At 48.0% G+C, this 20,780-nt stretch overlaps 1 protein-coding gene across 2 annotated transcripts in view; it reads left to right on the top strand.

Moving 5' to 3' along the window:
- The window catches only part of TMOD1 (tropomodulin 1), an 87,175-nt gene that overhangs the window by 63,568 nt on the left and 2,827 nt on the right, over window positions 1-20,780 (top strand). Inside the window, exons 8-9 of one of the 2 annotated variants that reach the window (XM_030293146.2) lie at window positions 2,841-2,984; window positions 15,298-15,442. In XM_030293146.2, coding sequence (XP_030149006.1) covers window positions 2,841-2,984; window positions 15,298-15,442 — 289 coding nt within the window. Of the gene's footprint in view, window positions 1-2,840; window positions 2,985-6,874; window positions 7,394-15,297; window positions 15,443-20,780 lie in introns of those variants that run through there. The other variant, XM_030293145.1, reaches the window with a different exon arrangement.

The raw sequence follows: 20,780 nt of genomic DNA on the forward strand, positions 1-20,780 counted from the left end.
TTTTTCGTGTTTCTTAAATTTTGCCCCATGTGTTATTTAAAAATGTGTTGTTTAATTGCCACGTATTTGGGGACTTTCAAAGTTATCTTTCTGTTGCTGATTTCTAGTTCAGTTCCCTTGAGCTCTGAGAGTAGACATTGTATGATTTCTGTTCCTTTAAATTAGTTAAGGTATGTTTCATGGCCCAGAATGTGTCTGTCTTGGTGAATGTTCCACGCAAACTTGAGAAGAAAGTGCATTCTGCTCTTGTGGGATGAAGTAGTCTATAGATGTCACTTCTATCCAGTCGGTTGATGTTGTTGTTGAGTTCGATTATGCCCTGACTGATTTTTGGCCTTCTGGATCTTTCCATTTCTGACAGAAGGCTATTGAAATCTCCAACTCTACCAGTGATTCATCTGTCTTCTCCTTGCAGTTCTATCAGCTTTTGCCTCCTGTAGCTTGACACTCTGTTGTTAGCACATATACAGTAAGGATTGTTATGTCTTCTTGGAGAATTGACCCCTTTATCGTTCTGTAATGCCCTTCTTTAACCCTAATAACTTTCCTTGCTTTGAAGTCTATTTAGTAGCAATCAATTATTTTTTTAAATCAATTAATTTTTAATTGAAATATAATTAATGATATAATAGTTTCAGGTGTTTGATATAATGATTCAACAATTCTGTACATCTCTCAGTGCTCATTAAGATAAGTGTACTCTTGGGGTGCCTGGTGGCTCAGTCAGTTAAACCTCCAAATCCACAGAGCCTGCTTGGATTCTCTTTCTCCCTCTCTCTCTCTCTCTCTCTCAAAATAAATAAACAAACTTCAAAAGGAAAAAAAGAAGAGATAAGTGTACTCTTAATTCTTCATCTATTTCACGCATCTCCCCCACCCACCTCCTCTCTGGAGGTTCTCTATTTAAGAGTCTATTTTTTTGTTTGTCTCTTTTTCTTTGTTTCTTAAATTCCACACATGAGTGAAAAGCTCTGTAAGTGCCCCCACTCCCTGCCCCAGCTCTTTTCCCTGCACCTTCATTCCTCTGCCATGATACAGAAAAAAAGAGTTGACACCTGGCATGACAGGGCCTCCAGGACCTGCTTAGCCACTGGCATGTCCACTTGGATTGGCCTGGTGCACTTGCCTACCAGTTGTTAAATATTTTGATTTTCAGGCCTAGACAGGCCTTTTCTGGAGAGTGGGAGGGATGCTGTGGAGAGAACACAGCCTGAGACCCTCTCCTTGGGAGGGTCCAACCTCCTTGGGATCATAAGGAAAGCTGACAGGCCATCTGGGAGGCACATGGAAGCGGGGGGAGGAGGGAAGGATGATATCAACAAGGAAGGCTTTCTGGGAGCTGAGCTTGTATAGGGTTTCAGCAAGCATGGATGGTGGGAAGGGCATTCCTGGCTCAGAGAGTCATTTCAGACAACTGGGGCCCACTGATCATACACCCTGGGCTATCAGCTGCTGGTGTCTCCTTTCCTCCATGACACATCGTTTCCACCAACTGCTAATTACCTCATTTCCTTCAGAGGCTCTGATTGTCATCTACACCCTCTGGCTGAATTCCTCTGAAACGTGCTGGGGGCCACCTGAGCTCCTCCCCTCCCATTTGCTCTGGTCACTTGCCCAGTGGGGTGGTTTCCCAGGCTTCCTTCTCTGCTCTCTGCTGCTCAGATGAAGAGGACAATGACTCCATGGAATCCCAACAGGGAAATATAAGCAACAAGTAGAGGGTATATAGGGAGGTTGGGACTCCACGAGTCAGTCACTCAGTGAACAGTGACTAAGAAGCTACTGTGTGCTGAGAATGTGGGCACCATGGGATAAATAAAGTACATTTTCATCCCCCCAAGAGTATATAGTCTAATGGCAGCTCGGACAGGCTAAGACAAGCGACTTTCTCAGGGCCACCCACTTAACCCTTTGGGAAGCAGGATTCGAATTCAGGTCTCTCTGACTCCAAAGCCCACACTCTTTCCATGACACCATGTGGCTTTCATTGTCAAAATGCTTTCTTCTTTATGGTCTATGAATAGGGAACTTTTGTCTTCCTAACTGAAAATGTTTGCTGAATGGTCATATAAATACGTGCACAGGACAAAGATGGGAAGGAAATATAACAGCATTGTAAACAGTGGTTATTCCTGAATGAGACTATCTGTGCTTTTCATCCTTATTGTAAAATATCACACGTACATGGAAAAGTGCACAGAACTTCAATGTGCAGCTTAATGAATCATGGCAGGCATGTGACCCCTCTGTGAGTCAAGAACTAAAAACAACTCTGAACAGAAGAATACAAGTTTCATGAGGGAGGTTATGAGTAAATGCTACAAAGTTCAAGAGGGCAGGCTACAGCTAACTGCGGCCATCAGTATAAAGGCTCCTGGAGAAAGAGGAATTGAGAATGGCCTTGAAGGACGGGCAGGGTTTGGACGAGTGAAGCAGAAGGGAAGGGGCATCCCAGGTGGCAAAAGCAAATCGTGGGAGAGCACCAGGTATGCACGGGGAGCTGAGAGCAGCCCCTCTGTAAGGGATCAGTGAGCCTTGAAGCCGAGCAAGGGAGAAGAATCGGGTAATAGAGGCTGGATGTAGGTAATAGAGAGGGTGGAATTCTCCAGTTAGGGTTCGGGAGCCATGGCGCATTGGAGGGGAGGAGGGCCACAGAGTTGTACTTCGTGAAGGAGGCTGTACAGATCATCTTGCCTAGTCGCTGGCTCGAACAGCATGAGTGTGCAAGGAACTCTCGCTCCCAGCAAGGACCTCTCAGTATTTTAGGTTATATCCAAGAGGGGCTCCAGCCTTGCTCAGGGTGACTCACAGGTACCCTTGCTTTTCTTCTGCGCTTCAAGGCCCTTGCTGAGATGCTCAAGGTGAACAAGGTGTTGAAGACGCTGAACGTGGAATCCAACTTCATTTCCGGAGCCGGGATCCTGCGCCTGGTGGAAGCTCTCCCGTACAACACTTCTCTAGTGGAACTGAAAATCGATAACCAGGTAAGACAGACAAGCGTCTCTTTGTGTCCTTCACTACAGGATGCTTCCAGTTCCTCACTTGCTGGATGGTAGATGCTGCTGGACAGAGCAGATCCAGAGCCCAGCATTACGGCACCTCAAAGGTCATGGTCCACACCCTCCACCGTGCTCATCTTCCTTCTTCATCATGCCCATCAAGTGCTCTGTTGGCTTCTACTTGTATACCCCCTAGTTATGGGAGCTCACTCCTTCCCAACATCACCCCTTCAGCTCTTGGTGAGAATATCCCACCTCATATCCAATAGAAATCAGCTTCCTATAGGTCTTGTATATTGCACTTAATTCTGTTCTCTGCTGCACATGGGACACATCTGGGGCACAGATCTGATAAACCATTGGAGTCTTCCTCATCAGGCTAAATATCCCTATTTTCTTCAAACACCCCCCTGCCCCACTCAATGGGCTCTTGAGTCTCCCTACCACTGAGTTTATTCTCTGGGCAAACACTAATTTGACTTTATCCTTATAGGGTTACCATTTCTCTGAAACTTCTGTGGGTCAGTCATTTATTATCTGGCAATCCTTTCAATTCTGACTTTCTAAGATGATGCCGATTACAATATCTTGTATATTGCATGTGTTGAGGGTCTGTTGTGGGCTGGGCTCTGTGCGGTGCATCTAACGCACATCATCTCTGACCTTCCCAACAACCCTGAAGGATGTGGGTGTTACCTGACCTGACTCAGCCTGCAGAAGAGAAGCAGCTCGGACAGGCTAAGACAAGTGACTTTCTCAGGGCCACCCACTTAGCCCTTTGGGAAGCAGGATTCGAATTCAGGTCTCTCTGACTCCAAAGCCCACACTCTTTCCATGACACCATGTGGCTTTCATTGTCAAAATGCTTTCTTCTTTATAGTCTATGAATAGGGAACTTTTGTCTTCCTACCTGAAAATGTTTGCTGAATGGTCATATAAATACGTGCACAGGACAAAGATGGGAAGGAAATAGAATTGTAAACAGTGTTATTCCTGAATGAGACTATCTGTGCTTTTCATCCTTATTGTGAAATATCACACACACGTGGTAAAGCACACAGAACTTCAACATGCAGTTTAATGAATCATGGCAGGCATGTGACCCCTCTTTGAGTCAAGAACTAAAGCATTACGAGGTTCCAGAAGGCCTTGACGGCCCTTCCCAACCATAACCCCTTGATTCACCTTTGCTCACTACTTGTGCACCTCCATGTCTTTGCTGTCGTCGTCTCTCCTTCTGGAACATCCTCCCTTGCCCCTACCCCTTCTCTGCCTGGAGAATCCCTCCTCTTCCTTCTGGATGCAATGGAAGCCTCTCTTCCCAGTGGTGTTCTAGAGCCAGCATGCCAGAGCTGGTTGTAGGCTTCTGTCCTCAATTCCACTTCAGTGATGGCACGCTGGTATCCTGAAGTCACCTCTGGTGGAAGCATTTATACTATGGAAATTGGCAAACACCACAAATCCAACTTTTTTTTTTTTTTTTTGAGAGCCTGCATATCACTACTTTCTCCCATTAGCCTGCCGTAGGGCCTCTAACCCTCTCCTCAGAGAGAGTTAGCTGTCCCCTCCCTGTGTTCTCCCAGCACCTCGGCTTCCTATGAGCTTCCCAGAAGCTGGTGCTGTATCTGAACCATCTCTTTATTCCAGTACCCAGCTCAGAACTTGGCCCCTCAGTGACACTTGGTAAGCAGACCTGCCCTGGGTGGTTGTGTATGTTGTTCACTGCACAGGGGGCAGGGGGAAAAATCTAACCTATACCCTGCTCTCCAAGCCTTGGTATGGGACTTGTTCGCCCAGAGAAGGCCCTTTTTTAAAATTCCTATAAAGAAGCCACACAAGCCTTCGGCAGCCCTGTCATGTGAATTTGCTGCGTCGGACTCCTGCATCTCTCGCGTGCCAGGGGCCTGCTGCTGCGTCGCCCATTCCCAGCCCCTCCCCGCTCCCACTCTTCCTGCCATTGCTGATCCTGCTTTATTGCAGGCAGGAGGGGGCAGATCAACTGGAACGAAGGCATGCAGCAGGCTTAGCAGCAGCCCTGGGCCAAGGCTTGGGATTGGCTGCTCATGTGACTCCAGGCCTGGCTGGGCAGGGAGTCAGGGTCTACCCAGTGTCAGCTGAAACCTGACTCCTAGGGCAGAATGTTGGCCAAAAGTGACCCAGAGCACTGGCCTCAGGTCATTGTGCTGACAGCTGACAGAGAGTGAGCTGCCTACCTTCCCTCTCACTGTTGTCCACCGCTTCTGAGCACAGAGACAGAGCCAGGACTATCACCCTCCCCTTCCCTGAACACTCCGGGGTGAGAACATTCACTTCCCTGAGCCTCAGTTTCCTCACATGTAAAATGGGGATAATAAGAATCTCTACTTCTAAGGCGATGGCAGATATCATCTATGAAGTTGTTAACTTTCATAATTACTCTGAAGGTGACCTAGAGAATTCACACACAATTCTAAGAGTTGATTTACTGAGTAGGTACCATGCATCCATTATCTCATTTAATGCTCCCGAAGACTTTTTGTGAGTGGGTATTATGACCCACCCCTGTCTTGTAGGTGAGGAAACTAAAGGCCCAGGCAGGTTCTGTAACCTGCCCACAGGCACACGGGAAGTGACAGAGGCAAGATTAAGCCCAGGCTGATGTGACTCCACAGTCCGAGAAGTGTGCCTCTGGGGCTCCCGACTCCTCCTTGGTTTGTGTGGGCCTTATTTGGCTTTCCTCAGCAGTCCCTTTCCCTTGGTGTGAGGCTAGAGCGCTGGTCACCACCTCCCCCCGCCATCGTGGGAGCCTCTTTTCTGGTTCATCTCAGCGTTTGATGACTGCTGGCTGAACCCCAGGGCTGCACCGTGGGCTCTGTGTGTGAACGAGGCTCCGGCTGTGGCCTCCGGTGAGTCCACGCTGGATAGGAAGACAGACAAGTACAGAAATTTGGCCAGCCACAGACGGCAGGCCTTTGGGGAAGCAGTCTCAGTCAGGAGCGGGCATCACGGAGGGCTTGCCGGGGGAGATGGAGTTTGAGACAAACTCATAGGGGGGATAGCATCTCAGAGTGTGAGGTGGAGGCCGTGACATCTCAGGTGCAGTGAACCTCATGAACAAAAAGAACGAGAGGGGAAAAGCCGTGGAGCCCATCCAAACAAGACTAATGGCGCCCCCGGAGGAAGCCAGAGAGGGAGTTGGACATCCAAAGGGCTCTGACTGGGGAGGTTGAGTGAAAGTGGGCTGTGGGCTGTGATCTGCACCAGTCCGTGCCATGTTCCGGGAAGATGGTTCCTACCTGGGAAGGAGAGAATTGAGGGCAGGCATCAGCACCTGGGAGACCAGTGGGGGGGGGGGGGAACGGGGGGGGCTATGACTGCCCAGATGAGGGGAGTCTGTGGGGTGGTCTTCCCGCAGGGCTGCAGTCTAGGGAAGGCCACCCGTGCCTCTCACAGTGCAACTCTCCACGGTGCCCCAGCTCTGGGCCCTGCGGCATGTGCCAAAGAGGAGGTGATGAGTGGCATTTGATTTATTCCTCATTCTTGGTTAGTCACCGCGGTCCTCAGAGGCCACAGCTTTCCCTTTAGTTCTTGTGCCTGTAACCTGTGTTAGTGAGCCTCTGTCCTCCTTCTTCCTTATACGGCCAAAGAAAGGAGAAAGGGACTTGTGGAGTTCTACCCTGGTGACAAGAGCCTTGCTGGCTGGCTCAGGACCCAAATCTGGGAACTGGGATCCTGGGGCTGTTTGTTTACCTAGCCATCTCTCTTTATCTCCGAGCAATGTTGTGCTGCCATCTGAAGTGGCCCCGAGCCGGCAGTGAGGGTGGGAGGGGGCAGAGAGGTCCTGACCCAGAGATGAGGGCATTGAGGAAACATCTAGCCCAGCCCTCCTTTTGCAGGTGGAGAAATTGAGGATCAAAGAAGGGATGGGACGTGCTGAGGTCACGGATCAAGTTAGTGTCAGACCTGGGCCAGAACTGAGGTATCCCACCTTCCAGACGGGCTGCATTTATGGGTGGACAGGAGAGACCCTCAGCCCCCAGGAGCAGGGGCCACATATGGGGTGCCTGCCAGCCGTCTCCATCCCAAGTTGGCCAAATCCAAATGGTGATTCTCTGTCCCTCTTGTTTTGCCCTCCTCACTCCCATCAAAGCCGCCCCCAGTAGGCCCTTCCCTAGGACCCCAGGGCACAGGGTACTCCCTGCCCCTCAGAACAGACAAGGTCTCCCCTTGAAACATGACCCCTCACCAAATAAATGTATGTGCAATGTCTGGGGGGTATTGGCTGGATTTCTCACATTTCATTCCAATATTTGACAGTGAGGATATGCTTCATATTTTGAAATGAGGCTGAAGGAATAGATTGCATTTTCTTGTTTTACCCAGATTGGATTAGCTTCCTAGCGCAAATAAATTTAGAAAGAAAACAAGGGGCACCTGGGTGGCTCAGTCGGTTAAGTGTCATGCTAAGGTCATGGTCTCACAGTTCACGAGTTCAGCCCTGCATCGGGCCCTGTGCTGACAGCTCGGAGCCTGGAGCCTGTTTCAGATTCTGTATTTCTGTCTCTCTGTGTCCCTCCCCTGCTCATGCTCTGTCTCTCTCTCAAAAATAAAAAAAAAAAAAAAAAAAAAAAGGAAAGGAAGAAAGGAAGGAAGGAAGAAAACAAAAGCCACACTGGACTAAGATCCTGAAGGTTTTCACACATGGTGACACCCCCTTTAGATTACACACTCATGGCAGCTGGCTAAATTTTTCTTTTAAATGAGGATGAATAGGGGGCACCTGGGTGGCTCAGTCGGTTAAGCGCCAGACTTTGGCTCAGGTCATGATCTCACGGTCTGTGGGTTCGAGCCCCACGTCGGGCTCTGTGCTGACAGCTCAGGGCCTGGAGCCTGCTTCGGATTCTGTGTCTCCCTCTCTCTCTTGCCCCTTCCCTGCTTGTGCTCTATCTCTCTCTCTCTCTCAAAAAATAAATACACATTAAAATTTAAAAAAAAAATAAATGAGGATAGGATGAATATGACTTTTGTCTGCAAAAAAAAAAAAAAAAAAAAGGAAAACACACTCTTGAAACCACGTGAGCAAGACTTCTTGACCAGTCATGTTCTCTCTTTTGTTCCTTATACGTTCAGCTTCTAGGCAGCAGCTCCTGGCTTGTGCACGATTTTTGTGTCTGTGTGTACTAAAGTAATTCAGCCTGGAAATATCCAGCCTCTGTGGGAGAACAGGCATGTGTCACCATCACTTCCTCGAAATGCCAATTATGGCCTTTTACTGACCTTGCTCCTCAGGGAGAAATGAGATAGAGTCAGTGGAAATGAGGGAAAAACAATATGATGTTGAGAAAATCACTTTCCTACGCAGATCAGCATGAGTCAGAATAAAGATCTGTGACCATAACCATATTTCACCATGTCCAGCCCCCAGTGGAGGCTACACTCTGTTCTGAAAAGCCAAGAGCTTTCCAGACAGGAGACAGACTGACCCAGGGGTTATCTGTCTTCAAGTCTCTGACACTTGAAGTCAAACAAGGATCAAATCCAAGCTAAGCCTCAGCTCTGTCACATTCTTGCTGTGTAATGGTGGGGAGGAGTCACTTAATGTACCAATGCCTCAGTTTCCTCACCTCTAAAATGGACCTGGAATGTGTCTTCTCTCAATGAAGGAGAGGTGATATTTCTATTGTTAATTAGATCAGTTGGTGGTGGAAGAGTAGGCTGGGGGGCATTGACCTCTGAGAGATTGTAGCTGTATCCTGTGAAGGACACAACTTTTTAAAAAAATTTTGTTGATTTTTGAGAGAGAGTGAGAGAGAGAGCGAGCATAAGCAGGGGAGGGGCAGAGAAAGAGGGAGACACAGAAGAGAGGGAGACACAGAATCTGAAGCAGGCTCCAGGCTTATGAGCTGTCAGCACAGAGCCCGATGCGGGGCTCAAACCCACAACCGTGAGACCATGACCTGAGCTGAAGTCGGACGCTTAACCGACTGAGCCACCCAGGTGCTCCTGCAGGAAACAACTTTTTATCTCCTTCCTCTCCTCCCTTATTTTCTTTCCTACTTATGTTTACTTTTTATGAAAGTGTAACTTACATATAGTAACAAATATACCCTAAGTGGACAGCTCAACGGATATATATTTAGATAGATATATATATATATATAGATATATAGATATATATATGGATTTATATACCTGTATAATTATTATATTATTACATAATAATATATTGTATAATACACAGACCTGGGTAATCAGCACCAAGATCAAGGCGCAGAACATTTCCAGCACCTCATATGCTCCCCCCTCAATTAATACTCTCCAAATGCAATCATGTCATGATTTCTATCACCATAGATAAGTTTTGCCTGCTCCTAAATGTCACGTAAATGGAATCCCATGTATGTGCTGTTTTGTGTCTGGCTTTTATTGCTCAGCATTGCCTGTGAGTGTATCAGTTATCTATAGCTGTGTAACAGATTACCCTTCAAAATTTAGCAGCTTAAAATAACAATGAACATGTATGAGCTCACAGTTTCTGAGAGCCAGGAATCCAGGAGCAGTTTGGTCGCATGGTTCTAGCCCAAGATCTCTGACGAGATTGCAGTAGAGTGCAGCCTGAAGGCCTGACCAGGGCTGGAGAAATTGCTTCCAAGATGGCTTCCTCCATGGCTGTTGGCAGGATTAGTTCCTTGCCTTGTGGACCTCTTCACCAGGCTTGAGTGTCTGCTTGAGTGTCCTCACTAGATGGCAGCCAACTTCTCCCAGAGCGAACGATCCAACGCGGAGAAAGAAGAAAGCCACAAATGCCTTTTATGAGCCAACCTTGGAAGTTACACAGTCACTTCTGCCATGGTCTATCTGTGAGAAGTGAGTTACTAAGCACAACCACCCTCAAGGGGTGGGGAATTAGGCTCCGCCTTTGGAAGGGAGGAGGATCAAAGAATTGGCAGATATACTTTAAAATCACCAAAGTGAGAATCCGCTGGGCTCTTTTCCTTTGCTGCAGTTTGGCCAGAAAGACCTTTCTAACCAGCAGAGGTACCCAGGGATGGAGCAGGGTGCCTCACAGGTGATGTGCTCCCATCCCCAGGAGCGTATAGGGAGAACCGAACTTGGCAGCTGCGGTTTTGAAGGAATTTTAATATCAGCCGGCATTTGTGACTCAACTCGGACTAGATAATTCCCAGGGCTCCTTTCTATTGTTTTCTCAAGTATTTCCAGTTGCCCACATCTTCTGTATCACAAAGAAAAGGCCATGATTGGCCCCATCAGATGTACAGAGTGAGCTTCTTGATGCCCGTGGTGCCTCTGGCCACAATGGGGGTCTCAGAGCCAGCCACGCTAGGCCACAGCTGAATTCCACCTCAGGCATTGGTTGGTGGTTCTTAAGCCAGCGAATCTGGTCATCTTCTCATCGGACTGATAATACTCAGCCACAGGAAAGGTGTGAGGAAACGGGAGCCGTTGTCACTGCCAAAGGGCCCATCAGCATTTGTACCCTCTTGGCAGAGCAGTCACAGTTTTAACCCCAAATACGCCTGTCTTTGAATCCAGCCATTAGCCATGCCACAGCCCCACGTCCAGCCGAAAGACTGGCTCCCGCCCCTGCAAAGCCACTGCCGCCTGGCGTGTAATGAGGAAAACGGAAGCGAACTAAATATCCGACTGTATCCGGGCATCTCCTGAAGCAGTTCAAAGGGATGAAGAAGCTCTGAGTGTACTGACTTGGAAATAGCTCCAGAAAATGTTACATGAAGAACGCACGTTGCAGAACAATGCAGATGATACGACTCCATTTAAGAAAAACATTTAAAACTCCGTGTACTTTTATTATATACTTCATAGACACAATCCAAGGCAACACACCCCATTGGCCATGGTGCTTACTCTGCAGAAAGGGGGTAGGATTCGGATAAGGGAGGTGAGGGAAACTCTCTGACTTTACTCAATCTGTCCTAGTATCATCTGAATGTTTAATAATGAGATTATATTTATTCCCAAGTGATTGGTTTAATTCTTAAGCACATCTGAAGGTGGGGGTGGCAAGAGTTCTTCCCCACCCTTCTCTCCCTGGCTGTGCTGCCAGAGTCTGCTGTGGCCAGTCCTGGCATGAGCTGCCCTTGGGTTCTGCTGTCCAGGGGCTCCTAACTGCCCCTCACCCACTGTCCAGGTGGCCTAATGTTTTAATGCCCTCCAAGCAAGCCATTCATGGATGCACAGAATGCAGGTCCCAGGGGCCTTAAAGGTCACAGAACCTAGGCCTTCCCCACTCCTAATGACGTCTAGGAGACTCTCCCAAGGCACCACCCTGCCCTCTGTCCATACACCTCCAGGGACGGGCAGTCGATGGCCTTACCAGACAGTTCCTTCCATGTGCAGACACTGTTCCTGGTTAGATCACAATCCCACACTCTGAGCCAAACCCCATCTGCCTGTAGCCCCCATCATCAGCCCTACACCCACGTGAGGTGGGAAGCAGAAAACTCTGGAGTGAAACTCCTGTGTTCAAATCCAGGTTCTGTAACCAACTGGCTCTGTGATTTGGGGGAAATTTATTAATACTCTGTTCTTCATGTACCTCACCTACAGGATGAAATTAATCATACATGCTCCATAGATGTATGGGGAGGAGAAAATGAGTTAGCTTATCAAAAGTGCTTATGGCATTGCCTCACACACAACGATCACTCAGTAACAAATATTTGAAAAATAAGTAAGAGATCAGAGTTTTAGTCCTGGCAGTGTCCCCATGGCCTCTTCTCTCATCTGAAATGATTGAGGCCTTCTAGTCTCAGAGTCGCTGAAGAGGGACAGCCTGAGATAAAGCAAGTGTGACGCTTCTTAAGATGTGTGCACATTTTCTATTTTACTCTTTAATGTAAAAATAATAGTTTTGGTCAAAGATTGACACTCTGGGAAGGCTGGCCATGATTATCTAGTAGAATCCTCTATTTTCTTGAATATACCCAGAAACCTCTGCATGTATCCCAGGGATATTGGACCCTAGTTTGAGAATGTGGGCCTAGAGGATCCTCTGAAGTCCTTCCAGTGTCAGGTCAAGGTCAAGCCCTGGCTCTGGCATTAAACAGAGGGAGCACAGTCCAGCTTCCATCTACACATGAGTTCAGTTGACTCATCTCTAAGACAGAAGGGCCAGTCCCTGCCTGCCCTGCCTCCCCAGTGGTTAGGGAGGTTGAAAGGGGGCAGTTTGCACTGGGTGCTTGGTGCTTTGGACCGAGCGGCATGGAGTGTCAGCTCTGCGGAAGCAGCCCTTGAAGATGCTGGAAGCCCCTCCACTCGGGGGAGATCAGTGCTTCCTGAGACCAGCCCATCCGAAGTCCTAATAGAGCTTTCCCGGAAAGTGACCTCAAGGAGAGGCCAGGCTTCCTGCTAAGTGGGGTGTGCGGAGGACCTTCCAGTTCCTTCTCGGGCCCTTATATGGTCCCTGTACTACCAGCCAGGCCAAGCGGACCAGAGCCCAGGGCTGTGCTGAGTCCTCTGAGGACAGGCCTGAGCTCTTCTCAGCCCTTTCAGGAGCCGTGACAGATGGGTGATGGAACTTCGCCAGTGTCACTCTACCTGCCCAGCTTGGCGTTGCCGGCCCCGTGTGAACTCAGACAGGCTCTCGTGAAGTCAGAGTACCTGGGAGGAGTCCTCCAACAAGAGTCTCAACTGTGGTACATGCTTGTCCCTTTGGATGGTGGGTTAATGTGTCCTCTCAACCCTCCTGTGTTGTTGTGCATCAACCGTGTTCCTATTTCCTCCATTCAGTCCAATTCCTTGACCTTGACCTGGAGATGCTGGGTATTATATGTCCAAGGGCTCACAGTCTAGGGGGGCACCATTGAAAAGAATCTTCTGTGATGATGGAAATGTTCTGTATCTGCACTGACCTAATTGCCAGTGCAACTAAGGAACTGAATTTTAAATTTTATTTAATTATTCAGATTTCAAAATTCGATCAAAAAATGGACAGAAGATCTGAATAGACATTTTTCCAAAGAAAACATACAGATGGCCAACAGGTACATGAAAAGATGCTCAACACCACTGATCATCAGGGAAATGCAAATCAAAACCACAATAAGCTATCACCTCACACCTGTTAGAATACCTAAACTAAAAAGGACAAGAAATAACAAGTGTCGGTAAGGATATGGAGAAAAGGAAACCCTTGTGCTCTACTGGTGGGAATGTGAATCAGTGCAGCCACTGTGGAAAACAGTATGAAGGTTCCTCAAAATGTTAATTAAACCAATCTGTCCATCTGCTATAAGATCCAGCAATCCCACTCCTGGGTGTTTATCTGAATAAAACAGAAACACTAATTCAGAAAGATATATGCACCCTCATGTCCACTGCAGCATTATCTACAGTAGCCCAGATATGGAAACAACTTAAGTGCCCACCAGTGGGTGAATGGAAGATGTGGTGTATATATATGCAATGGAATATTACTCGGCCCTAAAAAAAGAAGGAAATCTTGCCATGTGCAACGCATGGATGAAGCTTGAGGGCATCATGCTGAGTGAAGTAAGTCAGACTGAGAAGGACAGATACCTAGGATCTCACTTATATGTGGAATCTAAGCAAAAACAAAACCAGAAAACAACCAAGGTCATAGATACAGAGAACAAATGGGTGTTGCCAGAGGTGAGGGGTGAGGTGGGGGGGTGAGATGGGTGAAGGGGGCCTCATTGTCCCCGCTAGGACCCCCAAGACAGTATGAGTGAAAGTGAACATTCTTGTCTTGTTCCTGCCCTGAGGGGGAAAGTCTTTAAACCTTGATGTGATGTTTAGTTTGCTCTCCATGTCTTTTCAGATCTCTTTAAGATTATGTTTATTTTGAGGGGTGCTTGGGTGGTTCAGTCGGTTAAGCATCTGACTCTTGATGTTGAACCAGGTCATGATCTGACCTCAGTCAGATTGTGGGATCGAGCTCTACACTGACAGTGCAGAGCCTACTTGGGATTTGCTCTCTCTGCCCCTCCCCCACTTGGACACGAGTGCTGTCTCTCTCTTTCTCTCTCCCCCTCTCTCCCCACCCCCTCTCTTTCTCTCAGAAATAAATAAAAACTTTTTAAAAGATTGTGTTTATTTTGAATGTTTTTTAATGTTTATTTTTGAGACACAGAGAGAGTGTGCACGAGCAGGGAAGGTGCAGAGAGAGAGGGACACAGAGACTTTGAAGCAGGCTCCTCACTGTCAGTGCAAGGGCTCGAACCCACAAATTGTGAGATCGTGACCTGAGCTGAAGTCAGATGCTCAACCGACTGGGCCATTCAGGCGCCCCAAGATTATGTTTATTTTGTATGTGTTATTATACATAGTAACAGAAAACTCAAACAATAAGATACAAAGAAGAAAATAAAATCTCTCCCAAATCCCACCACCACCAGTACACTGGCTGGCTCTTTCTAGGCATATGTATGTGTATGGAAAATCCATGTAACTTTACTTAAATATGACCTGTTTTGCAACTGGGCTTTTTTTCTCCATATTGTTTCATGGTCATCTTCCCAGTCTTGTGACCAAAGATTTGCATTATCATCTGATATCTGTCATGTTCTCTTGTAAAACTCAATCATCATTTATTTGAACAACTCTCTCTCCATGAATGTCTAAGTTGCTTCCCTTTTCCCCCACTATTATAAGCAAGACTGAACATCCTCATTATATCCTTCCCAAGATTGTATATCGTAAGGTTTTCCCTTTTCTTTTGTTTTCTTTCAATCTTTGTCACTAGAGATCTTGGGGTAGGGAACTAACATGATCAGAAGGAGGCTTCAGAAAAATGAACTCTGGGCATTCCCAACTTACTGTGTGACCTTAGGCAAATCCTTTCCCCTCTCTGGGTCTCTCCATTTCCTTCATTTGGAAATTGAAAGGATTCGTCTAAGTAACTGGTTACTAAACCTGGCTGTATATTGACATCACCTGGGAGTTTTAAAAGCCACAGACACCTGAGTCTCATTCCTGGAGAGTTGGATTTAATTAATATAGGCTATAGCCAGGGCAGTGGAATTTTTAATCTCCTTGAGACTCATTGAAGATCCTTCCTGCTCGAGTTTTGTAGAAAGGATGCTGTGGGGCAACGAAAAGATCTGTTCTTGGCATCCAGCAGGCCTGGGTTTGAATCCCAGCTCATTCGCTCCTGGTGTGTGACCCTTCACCTTCTCCAAACTTCCAATTCTCTGTTCTTGGGGGTGGAGTCGGGGAGTGGTTAAAATCCCTGCCCACCACGCAGGGTTTCTGCTAGTAGAAAAGATTCCTGCACAAGTGGAATGAGTAGTGACTCCTGTTCTTTTCTTGACCAAAGAGCCAACCTCTGGGCAACAAAGTGGAAATGGAGATAGTAAACATGTTGGAAAAAAACGCAACGCTTCTCAAATTCGGCTACCACTTTACCCAGCAGGGGCCCCGGCTGCGGGCGTCCAACGCAATGATGAACAACAACGACCTTGGTAAGTGGAAATGTGCTACCCAAAAACCTGCCCGTGGCTTTCCCACCTGTCCTGGAGGTTGTGGGGGTGGTGTGCGGATATGGCAAGGAATGTTCCACTGATACCTTCTCCAAGGGAGCCCTCTTCTTGAGCCTCACTCCTGACTACCACCTTGGTTACATTTCCTAGTTTTCTGTATTGGCGCCCGGCCTGCTGCCTCCCCTAGACTGTGGGTGCCTCATCTGCAGGAGCTGAGGCTGAGCACTCCTCCCCTCCCCGGGGGGCTCAGCACAGTGCAGGGCTGGAGCCCAAGCGCACCCTGGGCGCTTTGTTTGGCTGAGTGAGAGGACATGTGGCGGGCCACAGGCTCACCGTGAGTCTTTTCCTCTTTGAATACCCTCCTCTGAGCTCAGAGTCCTCTCAGGACCATCGGGTCTGGCTCTAGTCCCTGCCCCCAAAGCCACCAACTAGCACCACTACCCAAACCCCATGCCTGGGAAACCTCATAGCACTTTTAAGGTAAAAGTTGAAAATGTAAGTTAAACAGGTTACATTCATTTCTTCTCAGTTAAAGGCATAGTTATTTTTTTTTCCAAAAAGGAAACAAAAGAAAATGTCACATTTTTATGAGCATCTGCCCAATAGGTATACAAGTCAGTTAATGAAAAGTGAGATCAGTCATTGACTGACTTACAGGCGTCTGTTGTTCTCAACCTCTGTGCGTAGTTATTTATGATGGGTATTCCTGCTGGCTGCTAAAAGGACTTGACACTGTGTCCAAAATGGACTATGTCTGCTAAGGCTGTAGGAAAATAAGAGGGAAAAACAGCAAGAAAAGGAGGAGGCCTAATACGTTAACATAATTGATCATTACATTTAGCTGTGAGTTTTCTAGAACCAAGGCAAGAAGACAAACCAAGTTACATTATTCTTATTACCAAAGAGAAGGAAGTATAACAAGTTCAGAAAGAGAGAAAAAGGATGAGAGCTTCTTTCTGGGATTGGATTATGAAATAACTATATATTCTAAAGGAAAAGTTCTTTGGTGAGTTTTTGATCAGATTCAAGCCTGTTCTACACATGGGGGTTTTGGTTTTTGCTTTGAGCACTCAGCAAAATGCAAATAGCCTAATACTAAAGCACATCTCAAATCTGAGGCACGTCATTTCTAGTAATGAATCTGAGGCTAGGTTAACACCCGGAAAAATAGAGGGGGGTGTGTAGGTGTGTGTGCACAGACCCGATGCACAGAGAACCACATACACTTTAGATTGAGTTACTCAATTCAACAAACGTTGGTCAAAGTCCTGTAGGGCGCTGGGTGTTGAAGTCACAGGTTCCTGCTCTAGAAGGACATGTTCCCTGCCATCCTTCTGACCACATTGTTCTTATGCCTCAGTTGATAGAGCGCTACCACAGTACCTACAAGAAGTTATTCATTCATTGCTCGCCACATAGATGCCACTTTTTTCTAGAGCTGCGGGTCTAGAAAAGTCCATACAACAAAGAGACAAAAACGTACCTAGTATCCTGGTTTATCTGAAGTGCCCTTATTTAAAATAAACACAAACAAATAATTATCAGTCATTATTATGGTATAACAGAGGTGATAGCTACCCTGAACTGTTGAGGAAGGCCAGCAATCTAGATGCTTGTGGCCAGCTGTGATCTGGCTTCAAAACCAGCACTAAAGGCCTTGAGTTCTGTTCCAACATGCTGTAGCCTGACATTTTCCCCTCCCAGTTTAGATTAAGCTGCTTTTGTGCCCAGGGCTGCCTATCCCAGGGCTAACCCAGCTTTTGTCTTCTAGTGGCAAAATGGTCTGGAGGCCTTTTCTAGGGACAGAAGTTCCAGATGACCGGAGGTCAGGGGTGCTGCGGTGGGGGAGGGGCACCAGGATCAGCTGTGGGTTGGATAACCTGGCCCTTGGGGACGCGCCCAGTCCTGAGAGTCTGTGACTCCAAATCCCAGGCCCAACTCCTATCTCCAGCAGCTTCTGAGGTTCTGGCCGGGCCCTAGGGTGCTGGAGCTGGAAGGCCTTCACCCCCCAGTTCCCTTACAGGAAAACAGAAGCCTGGGAGGGACTGTCCTTCTAGGCAGTGGCTCAGCCAAGTCACACCAGAGATTACAGCAGGCACTTTTGGAGCAACTTTTGTGTCCCAGGACTGTGCCAGGGGACATAAAGGGAGCAGAAAGGCTAGTTCCTTGACTCCAGAGCCTTTAAAACAACCTTACGGGAGAGAAAAGACTCAAGGGCGTGCCTAAAAATTCAAGAATGCCTACACCCTGTACCCAGACAACGTGAGGAAGTGACTTGCGAAGACAGAGTCCAGTTAAGCAAAACATCCCCATTGGAAGTGGGCCTTTAGCCAGCCTTGCAAGGAAGTGCTAGATGGTGGGGGAGGTCAGGAGGCATTCTTGGTGGGGGGACCTAGTATTTTAGATAGGAGAGACAAAGATCCAAAAGGTTTGGAGGGACTGTTAGAGGGAGTTAGACCTAGAAGGAAAAGCAGGAACTCACAGAGAAGGGAAGGAAGGGCATTCCAAGCAGAAGGAACAGAGTGGGCAAAGGTAGGACCAGGAGTTTGGTGATGAAAGCCGGTGGGAAGTGAGACTGTGGCAGTTTCCTGGACAGGACTGACAGGTGATAAAAATAATGGGCCTCCGGGTCACCCCAAGGAACTGTGCAGCTCTTCCTTTGGGGTTTCCCGCCAAAGGAATTAGAGCAGAGTCATTTAAGTGATTACATGCAACATTGAGTGTTGTTTGGTGAAGTAGTATTTCTAGCTTTGAAGGCCAGTTTGTGCCCATCTGCTAATTTTTATAACAAACGCATCTGCTTCTGATAGCGTACCAGTCTCCTCCTGCAAAAGAGAAGTCCTTTCTTTGCAGCATGTTCTCATCCCGCTGTCAGTGCTCCGATGAAGCAAGCTTCCATGCTTTCCAGCTGAATGTTTCTTTATCCCCGAGAGCCTCCTGCAGGCCCTGCCCAGCCACTGTGGTGGTCAGCAGTGTTTGCCGTCAAGGAGAGCGGACCGGGCCCAGCCTCTCCCGTTTTCTGACTCAAGCCTGCCTCTGCTGGCTCCGGGCCCCCTACTTGGTAGTCTCCACTGGGTTTTGCCTGCCTGTAGGGTGGGTGGGCTCTTCCTTGGGGGATATTGATCCCCGAGGCCAGAGGTCAGCCAGTGCCTCTGTAGCTTTCCGGGACCCATTCTGACTGGCGTGTCTTGGGTCCTTCCCATCCTGTGCACCGAGCTGCTAACAGAGTGTCCTGTGGAGAGAGAGTAGGGCACCAGGCATACGGCGGTGTCAGGGAGGAGCCGCGGATCCCCATCTATGTTTTCCCACAGCGATACCTCAGATGACTCCTCCCTCTACACTATTTATAGCTCAGAGGCTAAGCATGGCTCTCAGGTCCTGTAAATCTGCCCCCGAAGCTCTCTCCACTTAATGAAATCTGAATTGCCAACTCCAAGTGAAGACCGCTGTACGTGTGGAGGTGGGGAGGGGAGGAGGATTAACATGTTTAAAAGCAGCAAACACTCTTTCATGGGAAAGTCTCTCTTCTGTATTCTCAAGGAAGACTTTCCTAACAAGTACCCCAAATCAATTCCATCATCTTCCCCCAAAACCATCTCAGGAAAAGGTGTTAACTTTCCTCACAGCCATTCAAGCCAGAAATCTGGGCCTCTCCCCTCCCCACCTCCCCAGCCGGTCAGTCACCTCCTGGCCACCTCCCTTGCCTGCCTCATGTCAAGCCCTCAGCACATTCGCCTCACATCCTGCGACTTCTGTGGGCTCTCCAGCTTCTCTAGGGTGAGGATCTCTCACGGGGTGCCCATCCCAAGGTTTGTTCTGTCGCTCTGCTTAGTACACTTGCTGGGCTCCCACTGCTGTCAGAAGCGAGTCCTGGGCACGGCCCACATGACCCTTAACGATCATAGCTGATGCTTACACAGCGCTTCCTGTGTGCCAGGCACTGCTGTGAACACTTCCTATCTTATGCATGTGAGGCTCCCAACAACCAGGTGAATTAGATCCTACTATCGTCCCCACTCTACAGTGAGGCAAGAGATAAGAATACCTGCAGTCATTGGATGCAAGAAGGGCTTGGGCCGCAGCCTGATCTCGGAGCCTGTGCCCCCCACCTCCCCTCTTGGTGAGAGGCCCTGCTGGACTTCTCTCTCGACACCCCTGACAGGCCATCCTCTTGCTCTGTATTAGCACCAACCAGGCCAGGTAGCTTGAGTGTGCCTCCCAGTGACCCAGGCCAAAGTATCCCTGTAGAGGGCCATTCCTCCTAACCTTTCCCTTCCCACAGTCTATCCTTTTACCCTTCAAGGTTCAGTGGACCCGTTCCCTGCCATCCTTCTGACCACACCATTCATTCTGCCTCATAGTTGATAGAGAGCTACCTGAGTACTTGTAATATTTCATCAAACTTACTGTTGGTATAGCTTGGTGCCCTGTTAAGCTAGATCTTTATTTCTGATCCTTGTGCCTGGCATATAATAGCACCCAGTACATGCCAATGAATATATAAATGAATCTAAAATGCTTCTCAAGACGTGATGGAGATGTTCAAGTTTGGCAGGAAGTGGTGCAAGGAGTTCGAGCAGCAGATAGAGGCTGGCCCAGAAGACTTGAGATTCCTTCTGGCTTGGACAGTACAAGAGTCTGGCAGTTGCAATGATAAGGGTTTTTGCTTTAATGGAAGTCAAAAGCAGACTGAATTGAGGGAAGATATGGGGAGACTTGGCTCCTACTTCCAGTTCCGTCACATACTCACCGTGACTTGGGCCAAGTTACTTCCCTCTCTTGGCCTCAATTTCCTTCGTCCTCAAAATGGAGAAAAATAATACTTGAGTAAGTGGCTGCTTTGCCCTTCTCCCCATCCAGTCCTTGTAAGAGTGAGTGCCAGCTAGGGAAACTGCACAGACCCAGCCCAGGGTACACGGTGAGGGCACGTGGGGGAAAAAGAAATCTGGGATCCCTATCTGTACCCTGAGCCATGGGCTGGAGACTCAAGTTCCTGTCCTGATTCTGCCACTCGCTCTTAGGGACCCTAAGACCTTTTCTTCTCGCTTCTCCAGGGAAAAGGAGCTAATGTCCTGGTGAGGATCAGATGTGTAAAATCTATGTAGACAGACCCAGGTTGTACTGAGGGAGGTGCTGGACTGAGCCTCCAGATGAGCCACACACCTTGTTTCTGTCTGGTACCAGCTTTATTACTTCGAGCAAGAAACATAGCCTCTCTGCCATACTTTCCTTATCTATAAGTGGGAACAGTAACAACGCCCACATTCCAGAATTGGTGGTGGAGCTCCAGCGAGGTACTGCGTGTTAGCATGCTTGCTAA

Source organism: Lynx canadensis, chromosome D4 (assembly GCF_007474595.2).
Source record: "Lynx canadensis isolate LIC74 chromosome D4, mLynCan4.pri.v2, whole genome shotgun sequence".
Lineage (NCBI taxonomy): Eukaryota > Metazoa > Chordata > Mammalia > Carnivora > Felidae > Lynx > Lynx canadensis.